This window comes from Mastigoproctus giganteus, chromosome 4 (genome assembly GCF_048544385.1).
Source record: "Mastigoproctus giganteus isolate SK-2022 chromosome 4, ASM4854438v1, whole genome shotgun sequence".
In the NCBI taxonomy this organism is placed as follows: domain Eukaryota; kingdom Metazoa; phylum Arthropoda; class Arachnida; order Uropygi; family Thelyphonidae; genus Mastigoproctus; species Mastigoproctus giganteus.
In genome coordinates, this window is record NC_143578.1 from 17,616,841 (window position 1) to 17,638,431 (window position 21,591).

Genomic DNA, 21,591 nt, shown 5'->3' on the forward strand with positions numbered 1-21,591 from the left:
AAAAATTACTACCAAGTGTGTGTAAATGGGTCATGTTAGTGTTAAAAATTTCTAGTATCAAACAGCTGATGCTGCCAAGTTAGTATGTGCTAAGCATTGTTGTAGTCATACTTTAACTTTTTGCAGGGTGTTTTTTAACATGTCTGGGCCCTAAGCAGTGAGTTTTTTTATTAGTTGTAGAATCTGTGGAGTAAGTTTCTTCACAAATTTTGGAAACTGTATATAATTATACAGGGTGTCTCAAAAATATTGGTACAAACGTTTAGGGGAGGTAGGTAACATCTAAAGGAATGTGAATTGCATAAGAACCCATAACCGGAAACATCACTGTAAGGGTGTACCCAGTGCTGTTCATCAGTTCGTGAGGGGGGAAAATTTCTGGTTTACTCATTCAAGCAGTAGTTGCTGCACGAAGAGCATGCATCAATATATGAACTGTGAGCTGGCAGACATCCACCTAGTGTATGGATTAGAGGGCAATGGACGAGCTGCTCAACGAATTTATGGAGAACGTTTCCCAGACAGACATGTACGGGACCACCGTTTGTTTGCACGTGTGCATCAAAATTTGTGTGATTATGGGTCATTTAGAGGTAACAGGAGTAGTGCAGGCAGACCACGTTCAACGCAAACTCGTGCCATGGAAGAAAGTGTGTTGAATGCCATCCAGAATAATCCTACTACCAGCACACGTGCCGTTGCCTCTGCCTTAGGAGTGTCTTGTTGCAGTGTACAGCGTGGCTGGCACAACGATTCCTTACATCCCCTTTCATCTCCAAAGGGTTCAGTTACTGCTCCCCTAAGATCAAACTGCACGTGTGGCTTTTGTGCAGTGGTTTCTCCAAGAAAGTGTTCAAGACTTGAATTTTCCAGCCTTGTTTTGTTCACGGATGAGGCTTATTTCACTCGGGAAGGCTTATTCAATCAGCACAATGCTCATGTGTGGTCTCGCGACAACGCACACGGTGTGCGCCCCCATGTGGCACAACATCGCTTCGCAATAAATGTGTGGGCAGGTATGGTCGGTGACTGCTTATTGGGCCCATACCTGTTACCATCCCGCATGAACTCCCCTAAATATTGGATCTTTCTTGAACAAGTTCTACCAGGGTTACTTGACAATGTTCCAGCAAATGTGAGGTGCAACATTTGTTTTCAACATGATGGGGCACCTGCCCATTGTGGAAGGTGTGTTCGTGACCATTTGAACAGGCATTTTGGGCGTCGATGGATTGGCTGTGGTGGACCCATTACCTGGTCCCCCACGCTCACCTGATTTATCGAGCCTTGATTTCTTTCTGTGGGGGACCCTCAAATCTATTGTGTATGAATTGCCTGTGGAGATGGAAATGGATCTCGTGGTGAGACTCGTCTGCGCTGCTGCTACTGTCAAAGAAACTCCAGGTGTGTTTGACCATGTCTGCCAATCCATGCATGCGTCAGTGTCACGCATGCATCTCATCTCATGGTGGAACCTTCGAGCATCTGTTGTAGCATCATGAAATGCATCCGGGATGTACAGTCTGTCCTCGTATAGCATGATAGTTGTGTTCCTAGAAACCCTCGTGCAATATAAACAACAGGCCCTATGGGAAAAGTGGGGTTAGGTGCCGACCACCCAAGGTTGAACACACATTTGGAACCAAAACATTACCAAACCCAATAAATAATCGGGTAATTTTAATCGTTATAAAATACGTATTAAAATACGTAATAAAAAATATAATGTATATTTTTTATTATAATATAATAAATAATAAAAAATAAATATTTTTTATTATATTATAATAAAGTATTTTTAGTATTTTTTAATACTAAAAAAGTATTTTTTACGAATAAAATACCTATTTTATTCGTAAAAATTATTATATTAAATAAAATAGTTGTAATAAAATACTTACGTATTTTATTACGTAATAAAATATTGCTAATGCTTTTGCTTTTATTGTAAGCAAACTTGTTTTTTTTTTTTGATTTTCTATCCAAACAGATGACAGTCGTTCCATCTCTTCCAATTCTTCGTGTCTTAATCTAATGGATTTTAATTACACTTTGAGTTGTTCCCGCTATGAAAGTTGTTTTTATTTTCTCTGCATTCTTTATAATTCTCGGCGTTGCCTCATTTAGATCTGTAGCACGTGCAATATCACATGGTCTTTCATTTCGCTCAAAGCGTTTCACAAGTTTTTTTTTTCTCTATCAACAGAGGCGGACTAGCCATAAGCCTTACCCGGGAAATCCTGGTGGGCCGGAGGCCGGTGTGATTTTGGCCATAAACCGTAGTATGAGGCCACTATAAATTTTCCCGGGTAAGAATTTTTGACCCAGTCCACCTCTGTTTATCGATATTGCTTTTTTTTTCTCTCTCTGAATCTGCAGTGTCTTCACCAGGATGCTTCCTTTTCACACCTTTTAAGTATTTCCCTAATTTTTAGGGAATAAAGCACAATTACAAAACAAGGAGGCACGCTTAATACACATAAACAAAGCTGTGCGCGTATAGCAACTGAATAAACAACATCGTAAAGGCCGAGATACACTATTAACACCCCACATTTTACTAAAGCACATTTCTGGCAGTTACTACCATAAAACAATAAAAACAATTTCCAGTTTCGTTTCTGCTAGTGGAATCTGTTATAAACTGGTAGTAAACTCCATCTAATTGCATTTGCGATTATATTGATAGCTGGAATTGTGTTGGTTTTTACGTTATTATGGTGAAATGTGTTTCCCCTTCACTGATATAAAACACAAATACATTTTCAGACTCTTCTTCATTCCTATCGTGTTGCGTTCGGTTGGGGTGATTCCGCGTTCGACTGCCATTTCTTGTAAACACAAAGGCGAATCGTGCATAAGTGAATTCGGTTAGTGTTATATAAGATAACGTTCCCCTATTTATAAATCATGTATGATCAAATTCGTGTAATGTAAACACGTGTTATATGAGGACCGACTGTACTCCATTGTTAATATTATGTCAAATAAATGTTTGCCACTAATTACTGTCTTGTGTCATTTCTGCTTCTTGTGCCTCTGCTACTACTTTCCCGTGACATTTCTGGAAATGTCACGGGAAAGTAGTTATGGGTTCCTATGCGATTCACATTCCTTTAGTTGTTACCTACCTCCCCTAAACATTTGTACCAATATTTTTGAGATATCCTGTATATAAATTTTTTTCTTATTTTGACTTGTCCATTTTTTAATTGTTGCATAGGTATAATGGCTGCAATAAACAGTTGCAATGAAGATTGACTATACAGAGTATAAATGATTTACTTATTAAGTAGCATTAAAAATGTATAATTTTAACATTAAGTTGATTGATTTTGAATTGATATAGTGATGAGAAAGAAATTTCAATGCATCAGTGTTGGTATATATAGCATACAGATGAACTTTCTTTTTATTTTAGGGGTGTCATTCTAGTATTCATTTTTTCATTTTATTTGCTCGTTGCCATGACAGCTCTTTTCTTGGTTGGTGGCGTGATCGAAAAAGTTGGTTGTGATATTATTTCAAATAGCTCAAATTCTCAGTTTCAACAAGTGAGTGATTGTTTTATTTAAGCTATATTAGTTTACTTTAAGGAATTATATAGCATTAATGAGTATGTTATGATGTTTAATTATATGGAATTTTGGATCAATATATTCATTAGCATTAGTTGAGGCATAAGATGCAAGAAAGCAAGCTTAAAGAGCATCAGCCAAAAAAAAAAAAAAAAAAAACCACCCTTCTCAGTTCACCTGTCCGGTCACTCCAAATGTTTGTCTCGTTCAACCTTAAATTTGTTTAAGCTATCAACTTCCACAACAACAGATGGAAGTCTGTTCCAGCAATCAACTACCTGCTGGCTAAAGGCAAACATATGACAAAATTGGCACATCTATTCTACAACTGTCTTTCCTCAATTTGAATCTATACCCCCTCAGGTTCTTAATCTGAGCAAGTGGAAGTATCCCACCAGCATAGAGCCTGCTCATACCATTCAAGGCCTTGTTATACCTCAATCAGATAATCTCACAGGTGCCTAGTCTCCAGATGCTGCAACTTACAGCATTTAAGCCTCTCCTGGTAAGAGAAACCCTTTGTTCCTCTCACCAGTTTTGTTGCCCTTCTCTGTACTTGTTCTAGTAATTCTACATCCTTCCTAAAATGAAGCCTCCACACCTGTACACAGTACTCAAGGTGTGGCTTGACCATTGCTTTATACAAAGGAATAATCACCTCCTTGTCTCAGCTAGCAAAATTCCTATATATAGTAAACCCTCGCTAAACCGGGGTAATTGGGGGAGAGGTCATCCGGATTATGCAAGGATCCAGATTAGTGAAGCAAAAGATAGCCCTAAAAGACAAAAAAAAAAAAAAAAAAAACTTAACACAAATAAATGGAATATTTAATGATATACTGATGAAAATAAATAACAAAATCACTGTATAGCCTTTATTTAGAAAGGAAATAGTTTTTATGTTTTTAAATGTCTTATCAGGTGGCGCTGGCATTGCACACCAACGCAACTTGATCGTTGCTGTGAATACCACTTAAATATATCTTCCAGAAACACTTCCTTTGGCATTTTTAATGTCTTTCTATTTAATACACTGCTCTTATCACTCTCCACATCGAATTTTAAAGGACTGTCTTTATAGATTTTTTTATTTTTTGATATCTGACACAGCCTGTTGGCCAATACCAAATTCTTCAATTTTTTTTTCCCAGGAAAACAATTTTCAAGTTGGTGTTTTCTTTTATTTCACTTTAATTCTTTAGAATCCATAATTATAGAAAATGTTAACTTATACATATATATAAAGAAGTATGCAAATGAAACGATATAAGCAATAGCATCTGTCAGACTTGGAGTCAACAATGATATTGAACAACACTCAAGATAATATAATGTATGTTCCATCTCTCTCTGTGCAGTCAATCAGCGTGCAGTAAGAGTTACTCACCTGCCTTCCTAAATCCCATGTGTCTTTCAAAGTACTCAACTGTGAACCAAATTATCTGACATCTGGATTAACTGTTACCGGATTGAATAGGGTTTACTGTATTATTGACAAAACTCCATGACTTGCTCTGACAGCCTGTCTGCACTGCTCAGAGAACTTTATATCCAACTGCACAATTACCCCTAGGTTTTTTCATTCTTCACCTCCCTGAGTATAGTACCACATGGTGTTTCTCTTAGGTTACTGCTACCCATATTAAACTTCAGTTGCCACTTGTCAGCCCATCTATATAACTTTTCTAGATCCTGTTGCAGTAGCATACTGTCTTTATTATCATTAACAACCCTGCCAACCTTTGTATCATCTGCAAACTTGGACATTAAGCCTGATATACCTTCATTGATAACATTAATAAATACACAAATCAACAATGGGCCCAGCACTGAATCCTGGGGGACTCCACTAATAACATTAGTCCACGTACAGCAGTGTCCATTTATTACCAATCTCTGTCATCTCACACTCAACCATTCCTTTATTCATTACAGCAACTTGTCCTTAATGCCATACTGCTCCAATTTGTACAGCAGTCTTCCATGTGCAACAGTATCAAGAGCTTTCCTGAAATCCAAGTATGTGATTTCAAAATTATTTTTTTTGCATCCAGTTCCTTTGTGACCACATTGTAGTATTCAATCAAATTGGTCAGACAAGACTTCCCCTTAATAAACTCATGCTGTGTTTGAACTATTACTGCAGTCTTGTCTAGGTGATCCTGCATCACTTCTTTAACCAGTGACTCCATTATTTTCCCCAGAACAGAAGTTAAATTAACAGGTATATAATCCTGCAGTGTGTCCAATCAATCAATCAGTTTTTGCTGGTTCCCCGGCCATTCTGGTATTCCGGGAAATGAAAGTGTGGACCTCGCAGCTAAACATCCTCAACCAGCTGTCCCAGAATATCCCGAGGTTCCTTACACTGATTATAAGCCTGTTATTTGCAAAGCAAGTTAACGACAACTGGTCACAGATCTGGAAAAGTAACACCAACAATAAACTTTACCAGATAAAGCAAGAACCAAAGCTGTGGCTCTCAAGCTTTCGACAAAACAGACGAGAAGACGTGGTACTGGCAAGACTGAGAATTGGACACACTCATCATACCGATCTGTTCCTGCTACTGGGAGAAGATCCACCCCAGTGTTCATCCTGTGATAGTCAACTTACTGTTAGGCATTTCCTCTTTGATTTTCCCTTATATTCAACCATACAGTCAAACACTTTTCAGTCTGTCTCTAGGTTGAACCTCCCACATGATTTAACTCATATCCTGGGAAATGAAGCAAACATAAAACGAACTTGTAATCTATTTAAAATGTATTGGCCTATATAGGAGTATTTAACATCTACAGCGGTATATTTAGACTAAATAAACTATGAGCAGACAACTTGGCTTCAGTAGCCCTTGTGTCGTTAAGCTAAATAACAACAACAACAGGTCTATAATTATTTGCTTCGTGCTTTGAACCCCCTTTGTGAATTGGGGATACATTTGCATAACTCCAGTCCCTTGGGTCTTCCCCTGAATAAGGATGCTCTCATAGTTAAGACTAAGGGATTGCTTACTTCCCTTGCTGCCTCCTTCAATATAACCAGATAGATTCCATCTGCCCCAGGTGCCTTTTTTATGTTTAACTTCAATTTTTCCTCCACCTTGCTCTCTGTTATAAAATCATTTAGCTCTGTTAGAATTTAGTAAACTTCTGTCCTCCCCTTACAGAATTCCTCCTGTGAATGTAGATGCAAAATACTCATTCAGTTTGTCAGCTATTTGAGCAGGATCATCAACAGTTGCACCACCAACATCAAGTGGACCAATCTGATTCATCCCCTTCCTTCTAGAGTTTATATAAACAACTCTTTGCTGTTTTTCTTTGCATCCTTTGCCAAGGATTTCTCATAATCTGCCTTTACCTGCCTAACCTCCTTTGTGACTTGATTACAGACTAGCTTATATCTGCCATAGGCTTCTGTGTCACCTGCCAATTTACATGCATCCCACGCATTTTTCTTCTCTGCCACGAGCCTCATTAGTTCATCTGACCTTCATTTAGGCCTAAATCTTGAACAGTATTTCTTAATCCATATGAAAAGCCTAGTAGCTTCCACGATTAGTTCCTTGAATGCTTCCCACTTAGAATTTGCAGTTGGTGACATCCTCAATTGGTCCCACTGTATAGAATTTAAAAACTGTCTGTGGCCATTGTTCCAGTGACTATGCCAAAGAGTTGCATGTCATCTTATTGACATGATATTATGAATTATCTTGTTGAACCGTTTGTATAATATGGGTTAGGGGAAGTGATAAAATAACAGTACATTAGGCTGTTCATTCCTCCTCCATTCATTCATTACTGTTACTCTATGATACTGAAAAAAAAAAAATAAATAAAATTGGGAATCTCTTGTAAATTAATTACATGCCTCTATATTTTTATTTCATTTTAATCGTCCACCTCCTACTTATGGATGGGCAGAACTGTAAACAAATTTTTTGTAATAAAAAACTGTATTTGAATCTTAGAATATATTCTAATTTTGTTGCTTGTGAATCTTTTGATCACTTGAGCAAATGCACCCAGCATTTTGTCTTTTGAGGTTGCTATCCATATGACTCCATTAAAGGGAAGGTGAATGTAATTGGTGTTTTAAGTATGGTTTAATTATTCAGCTTCAGGCAAAGATTAATCTAAAATATAAATAATTTTAGTGTTTTTTTTTTTAATTTGTTTTTTAATGAACTGACAAATTTTTAGATTTATCTTAATGAACTGTAAAGTTGGGTAGGTGTATGATATCTTATTTCCCCTCTATACTTAAGTTCAGTTAGGTATTTTTTATATTAATATTCAAAGAAATACTTTGTTTCATTACTAGTTGGTGATGCTGGCTCAAGAACAAGATGGTGAATATCCTATAAGTGGACTCTATGTTGATTTTGTTGAAGTTTTAAGGTAGTTATAATTTGGTAGTCTCTGTATTGTATTCTTATTGTCTTATTAAAACACTCTTGATCTACTGTATCATCACATATGGATGTTAGTACACTCGTAAATTCCTCACTTATTTGCCATACTGTACATGTAGATCTTTCCTATACCATAGACAATGTGCATAACCTTCTTATTTAACCATATTAATTTAGAAGTGACACTATTATTTAGGGTAGGGGTATGCAGCTCATTCATTCACATTATGTGAGTAATGGTAATGCAGAAGCCCAGAATATTATGCATTCCCAGAGTATAAAACAAGCGTGTCGAAAATATGGTTTCACATTAAATTTTCTCTGTTGCTTTCTTATGATGCATTGTGCTTTCCTCAGTATTTGACAATCTTAATATAATAAGAATGAGAATATTATTAGTGTTATGTAGTAACTATAGGATTTTTGTGTTCATTTATTAAATAACAAAATTAAATGTTAATTGCAAAAATTAAATTCCATTTCTAATAATGGCTAATTGGTAGTAAGGAATTACTTTTGTGGCATGTTTACCATGAAAACTCATGTAGCCAAGGGGCCTGTAAGGTTATCTGTTTTGGCCCATAGCCAAATAAATTTGGATGCCCTGAGGCTTCCTGTTAAAATGGCAGAACGATGCAAGGAGGTAAAGTGTATGCAGCAACTGCCATAAAATAAAAGAATAAAAGTGGAATAATATGAAACTAAAGAGACATTTTATTTACTTCTAAATATTTAGAAGTAAATAAAATGAGTGGGTGAGAGTACATGTGAATAGGAGAAATTTTGACGGCTCCAGCAAATAGAAGTTTTTGCTTTTTTATCGACTTAAATTGGCATATTAATTTATTTTTTAGAGTTGCTTTATATTCCTAGTAACAATACTTTAGTTTAATTTGAATTTAGATAGAGATTTTGTAGGTTATTACTTAGTATCAATAAGGGTATCAAATCCATGTGTGGACAGGTTCTGCAGCTCCCGCGAACAAAAAGTTTTTAATTATACTTAGCCGCTTTATTGACTTAATTGTTAGATTAAATTATTTTCTATAAGTAGCTTATAGACCTAGTCAAGCTCTGTGGTTTATTTTGAATTTAGATAGCACGATTTGGAAAGTAAATAATACCTCGTGTCCGTAGATTAACTGTTCGTAACTTGCTGCCATTGTTATACGATATGTGTGCTAGCATAAGATTTAATGGAAAACTAGATAGCGAGTATAGTAGTATCAATTAATCAGTAAAATTAATCTTATTAAATTTCATTGTCAATTGAGTTGTACTTTTTTAACTAAATAAATATAGCAACCTAGTTATTACAAACGTAACATCATAAATTAATACACAAGTTGAGAGGGGATAAGAAAGTCATAATGTAACTCGGAGATAATATTCTATACATACCTATATATAGTGTTATAACTGCATTGGGTTATATTTTGTATTGGAATTTTATTGAACTTGAATAGAAATCATGACTCAGACCAGAGCAGCAAAGCAAAAGGCTCACACTATTGGAAGTGCTGTGGCTCAGGGAAGAACCGAGGGGGCAGTTGTCCTCTGAATCAGTCTTTTGAAATGCACTGCTTGTTTGATATTTGTGGAGCAATCAGGAACGGGACATGATATTGCCAAGGCGAATGTGTGTGCGTGTGCACGCGATGTAAGGAGTGCAAGGAAATCGGGTGCCAACTCGGCATTGTTATGGGCTTATATGAGAGCTTGAAGGACAGGGTGGATGCCCCCGAAGGATTTAAATTGAGGGGCCCATCAAGCTATCAGCTGCCCACATCAATGCCAGAGCTTGCACTTGAACATCACGCAACACAGCGGCAATCCCCAAGGCAGAATGCGCTGGTTCCATAAACTGGATAACCAATTACAAAAAAAACAGTTGGCAAACCATAAGATGGAAGCTTGTTTAGAAGACTTTTAAGCCAAACATGATCAAAAGCCTTTGAGATGTCAAGAGCAACTGCTTGTGTTTCACCGAACTTTTCCACTGAATTAGTCCATAAATGGGTAACATAAGCCAGAATATCACCAGTTGATCGACACTGACTTAATCCATACTGGCAATCATTGATTAGACAGAAGGTTTCTAGGTAGTTTAAGAGTTGGCGGTTAATCGATTTCTCCATTACTTTAGAAAGAGTAGAAGTAATTGCAATGGGACGATAATTGGATGGGAGGGATTTCTCATATTTTTTAGGAACTGGTTGGATATGAGCAAATTTCCAAGCAGAAGGAAAAACACCTTTTGGAATGAAAAAAGGCAAAGAACAGGAGTTAGTTCAGGAACACAGATTTTGAGAACAAGTGGAGAAATACCATCGGGACCTGGAGCTTTCTTAGCATCAAGGTTCGTCAAAATCCTTCTGATATCCATCATTGACAGAAGATCACAGGAGGCATTGAATGGAGCATGGTGGGAGGTGTTTTACCAAGATCATTAATACATGAGTTGGAGGAAAAATGGGATGCTAGCAGGTCAGCTTTACCCTTTGTTCAAGTGACAACAGAACCATCTGGTTTGGACAGAGGTGGGAGCAGAGATGGCAAAAGTTGTGGCCAATAGCTTTGGCAAGAGACCAGAATGCTTGGCTACCATTAGGGCAAGAAGCAAGTATTCTACTCTTAGCCTGTTCAAACTCTAGTTTGGACTAATTAATAACTGCTTTACAATTGTTGCGAGCTTTGGTGTAGGCAGAAAATGAAACTGAAGAATTAGAAACAAGCCAATTATGATATGCAATGTTTTTCTCTTGAATAGCGTTAGCACATTTATTGGAAAACCAAGGTTTAGATTAAAGGACCAGATTTTAAAGTGGGGTGTGGGATAAAGGATTCCATTCCTGCAAGAATAATTTCACTGACATGATCTGAGCAAACATTGACATCAGAAGTTTTGAAACGGTAATCCGACCAAGGAAAAGAAGGAAAGAAATCTCGCAGGTCATCCCATTTTGCATTCTTGTAATGCCAGACAATACGAGGTTGGTAATATCCATGAGATAAAGGCTCCATTGGAGGAGACAGTCACTAAGTTGTGATCTGAGGTGCCTAAAGGACCTCACTTCGACCATGTACTTAGAAGGATTGTTTGTGAGAAAAAGATCAAGCATGTTGTCTGTATGGTGAGGATTGTCCAGTATTCTTGTAGGTAAATGAACAATCTGTCCAAGATCATTAGTAATTACAAAAGCCTCAGCATCTCAACCAGTTTGGTCAGTGTGACTAGAAAACAGAAACTAGCTGGAGTTGTGAACATTAAAATCACCAAGGAAAATTACCTCACTGTTGGGAAAGTTGGACTGGAGAAAGTCAAGTTGCAAAGAGAGGAAGTCAGAGCTCCAATCGATTAGTGGAGCTGGGAGAACGGTAGAGACAACAGATGAATTTGACACAATGAGGTAGAGAGATTTTAAGCCAGAGAAGATCGAAAAGAGGAGATTCCAAATTACCAAGTCTCTGACAGAATATCGGAATGGACATATGCACAAGTACCACCTTTGAGGCGAAAGGAATCGTACAGTGAATAATTTGGGCAACTGAGATGAGCAGTAGTTGAATCAACTGATAACTGAGATTCTGTCAGAAAAAGTACATGGGGTTTGGCACATGTAAGTGGAAATGGACATCGTTGAGATTAGAATTGAGACCACGTATATTTGTGAAATGAATTAGGAAGTGTTTGGGTGCTTTAGATCTTTTTGCAGATAAGCGCACTCTATTAGTTCGACAATTCATGGTGTATTCAATAATAAGAAAAAGTGGGTGGGACATGCTTTATGAAGTAATGAAATTTTTGGATATGCGTACATGTGGTAAGAATATACCGAGATCCTTGACATAACGTGGCCTCGGCAATGCCCCACACATACACACTACTCGGTCTCCCTCCAGTCACTATCTGGCAGAGTAGAGGTAGCAAGGTTATATATTAGCTGATCCGGACGCCTTCTAGAGAGTTACCAATAGGTTCGGTCTGGTGTACTAATTAGTGGCTGGCCTGCAAACTGTTTTATAGCTGTAACCTTGAAATGTAAGGAAGATTGGATATCACCACTATGTTCATCATAACCTCAAAAGTCATCAATCATACTGCATGATGGAAGGGATGGGGAATGGTTGACTGAAACTTAGCTCTGGCGACTTAACGTGGGTTCCACCACTTCATGCCTCCAATAAGCAAAGTGGTGGTATTGCACCGGTTGAGGAGTCATCTACCACCTAGTACTGCCTGGTAACACAGAGGGGCGGCATTCCTCCATGCAGTGTGGGTGCCACACTTTGGCACCCACACTGCAGTTGTCACCTACCGTGTGCATGGAGGTTATACCCAGGATTACTAACAGACCCATCATTGTGAAGGTTTAAGCAGAGGATTTGGCTATCACAGACCGTCTCACCCAAATATCAGTTCCATCAGTGTTTTAGACTCCCACATAGCAAATACAGCTTGTCTGGCCTATCTGAGAGAATGTCTGTGTCAACCTCAAAAACCAAGAAGTAAGCTGGCAGGAAAAAAATACGTAGCTGAAGGAAAAAGGTGGCGAAATACAGCGTGCATACTTATTAGAGTACATGAATGCCTGTCAACCATAACCACATTAGTAACATAGCTACATGATGAAGCAATTTATAGTAGCATAAGACTTAATAGAGAGCTCTGAAGAAATGGAAAAAGATGGGAGAATAGTGACTTCTGTTGTCTTATTTTGAACAAACAAATGCATGTAGATAAGATTAGCATTGGAAAAAAGAAATGTGGTTGGAATAATAGGATGGACAAGTATAGAAATGCAGTTCCAAATACATTGTCACGTGTAGTCCCCTGATGAAATACCTGACCATGTATCAATATTTACTTCAGCTGACATCAGATTCTGCATATTTGCCTTACCTATATTTGACTTTTATCTAAACATGCCCCCCCTATATCTGATGACAGCTTTATCACTTTATTTTATTTAAAATTAATTTTTTTTACTTGTATTTGTATTATATATTATTATTAATAATTTAACTTTACAATTCACTCACCTCCTATTGGCTTTGTAATTCAGCCCATAATTTTCTCAATTCATCATAACTTTTAGGATATTAATATTCTTTCACCTTTTACATATCTACTATACTTTTTAGAAAAAAATTACAGAACTTCAGAAAATTACACAAAGTGCCAGTAACTGGAAGGGTGAGGAAAGTAGAAAAAGAAGTATAGTAGATCTGTGAAAAGTGAAAGAATGTTAATATGCTAGAGGTTATGATGAATGAAGAAAATTATAGGCTAAATTGCCAAGCCAATATAAAGCGGGGGAACTGTAAAGTAAAATTAGTACATCAAAATGCTAATAAAATGAAAATGGTAAAGTTGTCATCAGATATGAGGGGGGGAAACATTTTTAGTAAATGGTCTAATATAGGTAATGCAAAAGTCATGATCAGGTATTTCATCAGGGGACTACACCTGACCATGTATCAGGAACAGCATTTCTATACTTGTCCATAGTAGTAGAAGAAAAGTGAAAGGCCAAAAAAACAACAAATGAAATTAGCACTTTTTAATACAGTATGGACAAACCTTCCTCACTTGTTCATCTCCTCTAATAATATTTGTCTAATTCTTCCTTCAGTTTATTCAAATTGCCCACTTCCACAATGCCAGACAGAAGAATGTTCCAGCTATCCTCTGGCTGTAAGCAAATTTTACACCTCTATTATAGATTTGTATGCAATTCAACCATTGCCTTAAACGCATGGGATAATTCTCTTTATCCCTTTGCTGGCAAAATTTCTGTACATCTTTTGACAAACCATGTCAGGTGTTCCTAGCAGCCTCTTTGCACAGCTTAGAGAATATCATGGCTGACAACACAATTACTCTGGGTTGGCTTTTTGTTTCCTACTTTGAGTGTGGTACTGCAAAATATGTTACTCTGCTGCCCATATACAGAATCTTGCATTTGTCAATGTTAAACTTCAGTTACCACTTCTCTGACCATTTGCCTCATTTTATAGATCTTTGAAATAGTATACCATGATTACTGTTATTAACCGTCCTACCAACCTTTGTATCTTTTGCAAAGTTAAACATTAAGCCTGATATGCTTTAATTGCAATATCATTAATAAATTTTGAAAACAATTAAAAAAAAACTGAATTCACCCTGAGGAACTCCATTGATAACATCATTCCAAGAAGAGCAGTCTATGCCCATTCTAAGAACAGTGCTCTATAATATGATTTGGCTGGCAAAATATACAGATTTTTTCTATAAGATAATAGATGTTTTATATGAATTGTCTTGGATCATATTCATTTTTTCCGAAATTGGGGATGAATTGCATTTAACAAGTTTGTTATTTTAACCTTGTGTGCATGCATGTACCATTTTATTCATAATAAAGCTGCTTCTTTATAGTATTTGAATGTGATCTTTTCTTTGATCATATTTAATGTTGTTTTTAACTTCTGTATTTTCTCTTGCTTTAGCCTGTACATAAGTCATTTTATGTAAAATAAGCTAATTTTATTAGTTTTGCTAAATAACAAATATTATTTGATTAATAGGAAATGTCATCATAATGAAAGTTTATACAGAGCTCTAGGATTTGATGAGCATGATAGAATTCAGATTGGTCGTAGGGTACTTCCAATGTTCAATCTCTCTGACATCAAGAATTATCGTCAGGTAAGATAAATTATCAAGCTCCTATAAATTATTTATTTAATTTTTATTTGCATGTTTACATTTCTTCCCATATTGTCTTGGATATAATCACAAGAAGGCTTTTTTAGGGAAAGTAAAATAGAAGTAATAGTGCAGTTACCTGAAATATTTAAATTCTTTGTTTATATCTATAAATTAAAAATAATTATTAATTATAATTTCATGCACTCAGCTTATGTTTCCTACCAATTGAGACTATCTGCTAGATACACCTTTGCAAGGCTTTAGAAAGGTGTGTCCTTGGGGGGGGGGATTTCTTCTTTCCATGATACATTCCACAAAAGATGTGATGGGTAGCTGTAACTAATCATTCCTGAAATATGAGGCGTGCACCACTTAATTGACCATGTAGTCTGATGGTATTTTTACACATTTTTATCCAAGGTTCATAATGTCCATAAATGCACTCTGAGTGCAGAAACATGAGATAAAAGTGAGTTGACTTTTCAGATGATTCATATTTTTAAAAATTTTCAAGTGGTAACAATGTGCTTCATTCAGCCGAAAGTTTTATAATATTAATGATGGGAAGTGTTCAGCTGCAGCATCTGACAATTGAGGGATTGATATAAATCACCGAAGTTTAATTACCTATTAAATTGGACTGATTTAATTAAATGATTAATTGATAATTAAATGACTTGCCTTCACAATATGAAAATAAATAGATGTTATAATAGCTGGTTAGACAGCATTTTTTTCTTCACTTTACATCTCATCTTGTGATTTATATCTAAAGTAAGTTAGGGCAAAGGTCTCAGGTCTATAAGAGCTATAAAACATTATACAGGTAGGGTTAGTAGCTTCAGTTTATACATAGCTGTGAGTGACTTAATTTTTCCTTGAAAGGCATTGATCTTATGTTGTGAATATAAGTCAATATTAGTTTCCTCAGTATTGCACCAGCAATTCAAATGAAAACCAATGCTGAAATTGCAGTAAGTACAGAAACTGGCCATATGGGGGCTAATAGCATGCATTTCAAATAGTGTTGAAGTATCAAGTTGACTTGTAGTGACTTGCCTATGAGATAAATTCATTTCAAACAAACTTATGACATTATTATTAGATTGTCAGATGCTCTAATGATGGGGAACATCTAGTCCATCTTTTTTGGAGAAGAAATCATTATTTGTAGTGCAGTACCAGGCTTAGTTTTGTGAATAATATGAGAAATCATTGACTACTGTAAAAACTTTCATTAGCTCATTGTTATCTGCATTTGGAACCCTCGCTTTTTTTTTTTGCTTAGCTTTTTCCTCTAAAATTAGTATTCCCTCTGGGAGGTAGGTGTGTGTTTTTTATTTATTTTTAATTTATACCAGTTTCTCTTTAAATATAATGAGAATGAAAATTTGTTATACAAAGTGGGGATAACTAAGATTTCATGGGACTTACACTGGGTTAAAGTAAATTATTTTCACTGAGCAGTCCCCTATTATTATAAGTGGGGTGAAACTTTTTAAAGTTATTTATCTTCATTTTTATAAATTGACTTTTTCTAGTCAAACTTACAATAGAGCAATCAAGTTCTAGAAATTAAATGAACATAAACTGTTCATTTAATTATTAGAACACTTAGATAATTCTCAGCATTCATTTTTTATTTTTTTTCCTTCACTAATACACTGAAGGAAATACATTGTATTTCTAAAATCTCTTCCATTACTTGATACTGATGTCCCCTCTCTTATGAAGCAGGTGTTTGGTATTGACCTCTCCCATGTGGCCCTTTCCTGGAATCATTCTGATCATAGTCTTGTTTGGTTAAAATGGTTAACATTTTAACCATTTTGATCTTAGTCTTGATAGTCTGTGTAATTTGACAGTGTCAAAAATCATCCTATCAAATATCCCAATTTCATCACATTTCATGCTGTTCTTTATTTAAATTTCTTCTTTTCTTGGATTAAACTGTTGTATTGTTTTCTTATAGTCTGTATTTGTTTTGACAACATAAATGAAACTATTACTCCTCATTGCTGCAAACTTTTGTCTAATAAATATCAGGCAAAAGTTGCTTTTCTAATAAATATCAGACAGCAGTGGTTTAATTGGTAACAACTCCACATGCCAAGAGGAAGGGCTAATTTTTAAAATACATTTTGTGGCTTTCCACCCAGTTTACAGTTAGTATCACTGAAGGGCATAGGGATTTATCACTCGTAGGCATACATTTTACAAATAAAATACTTTGACACATCATCAGAATTGTATTGGTCATAATTCCTGCCTCTATTAAAATCTTCAGCTACCTTTGAAAAGTACAAAAGTACTTTTCAAAAATTAATTTTTCCCAAAAGTTTTGGCAAAAATTTATCTTTATATAAAAAGGTGTTCTAGTCCTGACAGAATTTTGCTCATTATTTAGTATGTGCAGGTTAATTTCTGTCATCTTTTTACATTTTGTTCTGTTAGTGTTTTTGCTGAAGCATGAAAACATATCCAATCTGTTCAAAAATAACTTAATGATTTTTTTTTTTTTTTAATGATCCAGTTGGCTTGAATTTGACTTCTAAATTATATAGTAAATTCATCAAAACAGCTCTTGAAGTACCTTGAAATGGCCTTGGTTGGTTGGTTTGTTGTTGTGAAGTTATACCAAGGCAGAGAAGGCTATGAGACATTATATTGTCCGTGAATTGTGTGCATTTTAAGTTGCTCCACCCGGTGTTAGTTTTAAAAAAAAAAAAAAAAGTTGTCACAGGGGAAAATCATTCTCCTGAGACATACTCTGCTACAGTGTGAAAAAAGCCCATAAATATTCCAGCTGTTAAGACTGATTCAAATCCAGGTCTTTTCCACACAGTGTGGAAGGAGTGATTATAACCCTTGTGCCAACCACAAGGCATTTTAAATGCTCAGTTTGGATTTTTATGATGTTCTTCTTTCTTATACTCTTCTTTTATGTATCTGTGATTTTTACTATCTTCATTGGTGAGGATAACAGGCTTTATTCTTCATTGTTTGCAAGCTTTGTACTGTAAATAGTTCCTTACTTGTTTCTTTTAGCATCTTTATATGCCAATCTCCAGCTAGTTTCACTGGGCATCTAATATCCTTGTTAATGTCAGTTTTCCACTATAACTCTTACCTTTAGTAAATTTGAACCTAAATTAAGTGTAGCCCTATAAATGCATAACTTTTATAAATGCAGCCCTACAAATTGAACTTTGAAAATTATCTTGCCACAATTGGGCTGCACCTGATCCCTTCCAAATAAGTGAAACTGACGATAACCAAAGAGTCAAAAATGATATCCAAATCTTTGTCAGTGAGGAACCGGTGCAAAAAGTGACCTCTCATACTGACCTTGGCCTCACCTGGGATGTTGGGCTCACCTTTCAGCCTCACTTTGTCAGGATGAGGCAGAAGACATACACAGCTCTTTGGGCAGTGCATCAGGAGCTCGTTGGTGTGCATCAGCCAGCGCTGCTTGTTTGGCACATCCTGAGGTGTATTACTCGGATCCCTCTCTATACATCAGAAATTTGGTCATCTGCCTCAGCCTCATACCTTCACAAGTATCTCAGTTTAGAGTACTGGTTGCTTAGATGAATGAACAGGGTGGTAGGCCACCCCCTATCTCCAGATCGATCCTACAAGCAAATCTGGGCACCACTCCCTGGAGACATCATGACAAAAAATGTCCTCATGCTTGCACGGCATGAGGACATTTTTTATATAATGGGGTGAATTGATGCTCCATTGGTATTCACATTAATCTCTGGCCCGAGGAGGGCAAGAGGGGAGCACCCAGACTCCTGTCTCCCTCTGCGTCTTATATTGTCAAGCATTGACTCCCTGAGGAATGTTTCCAGCCAATTGTCTTTGGATCTTCAATAAATTTAGGATCCACCCTGATAGGTTCTGTGAAGACAAGTCCTACAGGAAGGAAATCCTAAAGAACTGCTACCAGATAATGAATCTATGATACTCACCTGCTCCTGGACATGACTGACTTTTTTTAAACTTGCCTATTTGTATTTGACAAAGACTTTGTCTTCATGCAATTATATATTTTGTATGTTATTTTATATATTATTGAATATTTTGTATATTTAATCCTGTAAATGTCTCGGGTCGAGCACGCATATACTCTTGTTTATTATACATGTTTCTCGCACCTTAGTCTGTAAATATTCATACCCTTCTGGCACAGAGCCATCTCAGGGTGACCCAAGGTAAGGTTTCTTGGGAAATAAACTGATTTTAATAATATGCAATTTATTATTAAAATTATCTTTTGTAGATTACTAAAACAAGTAAGAACTAGGGCTGTTAAACTTGTAATATTTAAGAAGTGTGTTCTAAATGTTTTTTCTTTGTTTTTTCAAACACAAGATGATTCATTACATTCACAAGATAATTTATTTTGAATTCATTGAAGGATTTTTTTGCCAGAGAATCTGTTTTGAATACAGCCACTCCCCGGCTTAAGTAATATTTGACTTACGGAAATTTGACTCTATGCAAACTTTAAAAAAATCGTGGAAATGTAGGTTGTATCCAGTAGGAATAAATGCCGGTATCATGAAAACATCGTAATGTGAACCCAATAACACTTTTTTTTTTTTTTTTGGTAATCCGTGTCAAGACCTTGGAAGTTGAAATATTATTTGCTGTATAACCTTGGAAGTTGAAATATTATTTGCTATATAACTAAGCTATTTATATTTCTAAAAGGCAATTTTTATAATGGAAATTGCACTACACTTTCATGGTTATCATATTTTCCGCTAAAAGAATCAATTTTGAACACCTTTGTGATATTTTCTAAAACACATTTCTCGAAGTTATTATCATAAAAACAATATGCACTTTCTGGTTTATTGGTATTTTCTGTTAGTCTATTATAAACAGATAGTAAACTCTATCTTATTGCATTTGTTATAATCCCGATAACTGGAATTGTGTGGGTTTTTACGTTAGTGTTATGGCAAAATGAGTTCCCCCTTCACTGAAATCTTCAATCGTATAAAACACAAATTTTCAGAATCTTCTCTTCAAATGGTGAAGGGAAAGCCACCAGTGGAAAGTGAAAGTGCTGGCATTGCTAGGAAACAAAAAATTGATTTAGAAATGAAGATGATTAATTAAGAAGTACGAAGCAGGACAAAGTTTGTCATCTATTGCAATGAATTAGGTCTCGCTGCTTCAACAGTGAATGCTATTTCAAAGGACAGTGCGTGTATAAAAGAACACGTTAAAGGATCAACACATTTAAGATCAACGGTGATCACAAAACTGCATTCAGGTGCTATATTGAAGATGGAAAAGCTATTAATAATATGGATGGAAAATCAGATTCAAAAGTGAGTGCCCCTGAGTCCACTGACTCAGGGGCACTCATCTTTGAAGATAAACGATAAGTATGGCAAACCCCAAGCCAAGTTCGAGGCAAGCAACAGGTGGTTTAATAGGTTCAAGCATTGTGCTGGTTTCCAAAACATTAAAATATGCGATGAAGTTGCCAGTGCTGATTCTGCAGCTGCAGAGCAATTTTATGATGTGTTGGAAAAAACCCCTTCTAAATCTACACAGCCTTCAACTTCCACAGCAGTGTGCTTATGATGTTTGAAAGGTAAAACTTGAAGTTATGTCTGTCTCCTCTCTCTTTTTGTATTTTTGTAATTTTGTACACTTTTGTAATTTTTCCTGTGCACAAGATAAAAAAAAAAATTGAATAAATAATTCCATTTACATGTTCGTCAAACATTTCTTTTTTGCTTCAATCAAATTTGAGTGCTGCATAAGCATTTAGGGAAATTCCTACTTAAGTAGAATTCTGCAGAATGCAACCCTTATGTAAGTTGGGGAGTGGCTGTACTTCTGGAATTTTACTACATGAAATTAAAAAAAAATTTTTTTCCTTCCATATTACAGCATTATGAAGTAGATGCCAAACTTGAAGAATTTTTACACCACCTCAATATAAGTCCTAATGTTACTGTGCTCACAACCCAAGGAAAGGAACTGTTGAGAAGACTGAAAGATACACCTGTGTCTGCTATAAATTTTACTGCATATTTCAGTATTGTAAGCTACATTTATTTTACCATTTCTTTTTCAAAAAAATTCTTTGTTAGTAGTAATTTGTGGGTTATTTGTTTTAAAAATAACCTAGTTGGCTAGTACATGGAATATGTGAAGTACACATTAATTGCAATAACTTAAACATTAAATACCACTTGTTATGTGTCTATATAAGTGAGAGAGAGTGAGTTTGTTTGTGCCATGATAACTTTCTCTATATGCAGAATGGAGGAATTTTATTTTGAATGAGTATAGTAAACTTGATATTGTCCATGCAAGAGGATTTCTTTTAATTTTAGTTACCTAATGAATTTAATGATAATTTTATAAAACCATGCATTATCGTACCTGTGCATGATTGAAATTGTTCTTTTAATTTTTAATACATTGCTGTAGACTTAGTTCAGACTAAGCTTAGTTGCTAATGTGCCAATAAAACCCAACAACCAACCAACCATCAGACTAAGTATAGTTCAAGGTTGTTGCACTGCATTAGCTTCTTGTTCATTTAAAATATATTGTCACCCTTGGTATATCTTTCCAGTATCAGAAATCTTTTGCTTTTGTTACCTCAAAAGGTTACAAAGTCAAGTTTTTTTAAGTATACAAAAATTCAATATGTGTTCAAATTCAAGATGTTACTTTGCCCATATCATTACAAAAATGCATACTGTATTACCATCCCCTCCAACTAGCAGTTTCCCTGAACTTTGAAGGTCTCCTCAATGACATCAGCAAAATGGACTTGCATCACATTTGTTTAGATCTACTTTGTCTATATTAAACAGAATTATCCCTTTGTTTCTTCTAGCTAGGGGATATGGAGG

At 35.8% G+C, this 21,591-nt stretch overlaps 1 protein-coding gene across 8 annotated transcripts in view; it reads left to right on the forward strand.

The window, feature by feature from the left end:
• Positions 1-21,591, forward strand: part of LOC150086442 (prominin-1-A-like) — a 378,392-nt gene that overhangs the window by 277,447 nt on the left and 79,354 nt on the right. For all 8 annotated transcript variants that reach the window (XR_016546893.1, XM_090372582.1, XM_090372587.1 and 5 more), the window contains 4 exons: positions 3,422-3,554; positions 7,905-7,981; positions 14,569-14,689; positions 20,615-20,767. Coding sequence is in view for 7 of the 8 variants with exons in the window: in XM_090372582.1 (XP_090228708.1) it covers positions 3,422-3,554; positions 7,905-7,981; positions 14,569-14,689; positions 20,615-20,767 (484 nt within the window). In the remaining variant the exon portion in view is untranslated. The remainder of the gene's footprint in view (positions 1-3,421; positions 3,555-7,904; positions 7,982-14,568; positions 14,690-20,614; positions 20,768-21,591) is intronic.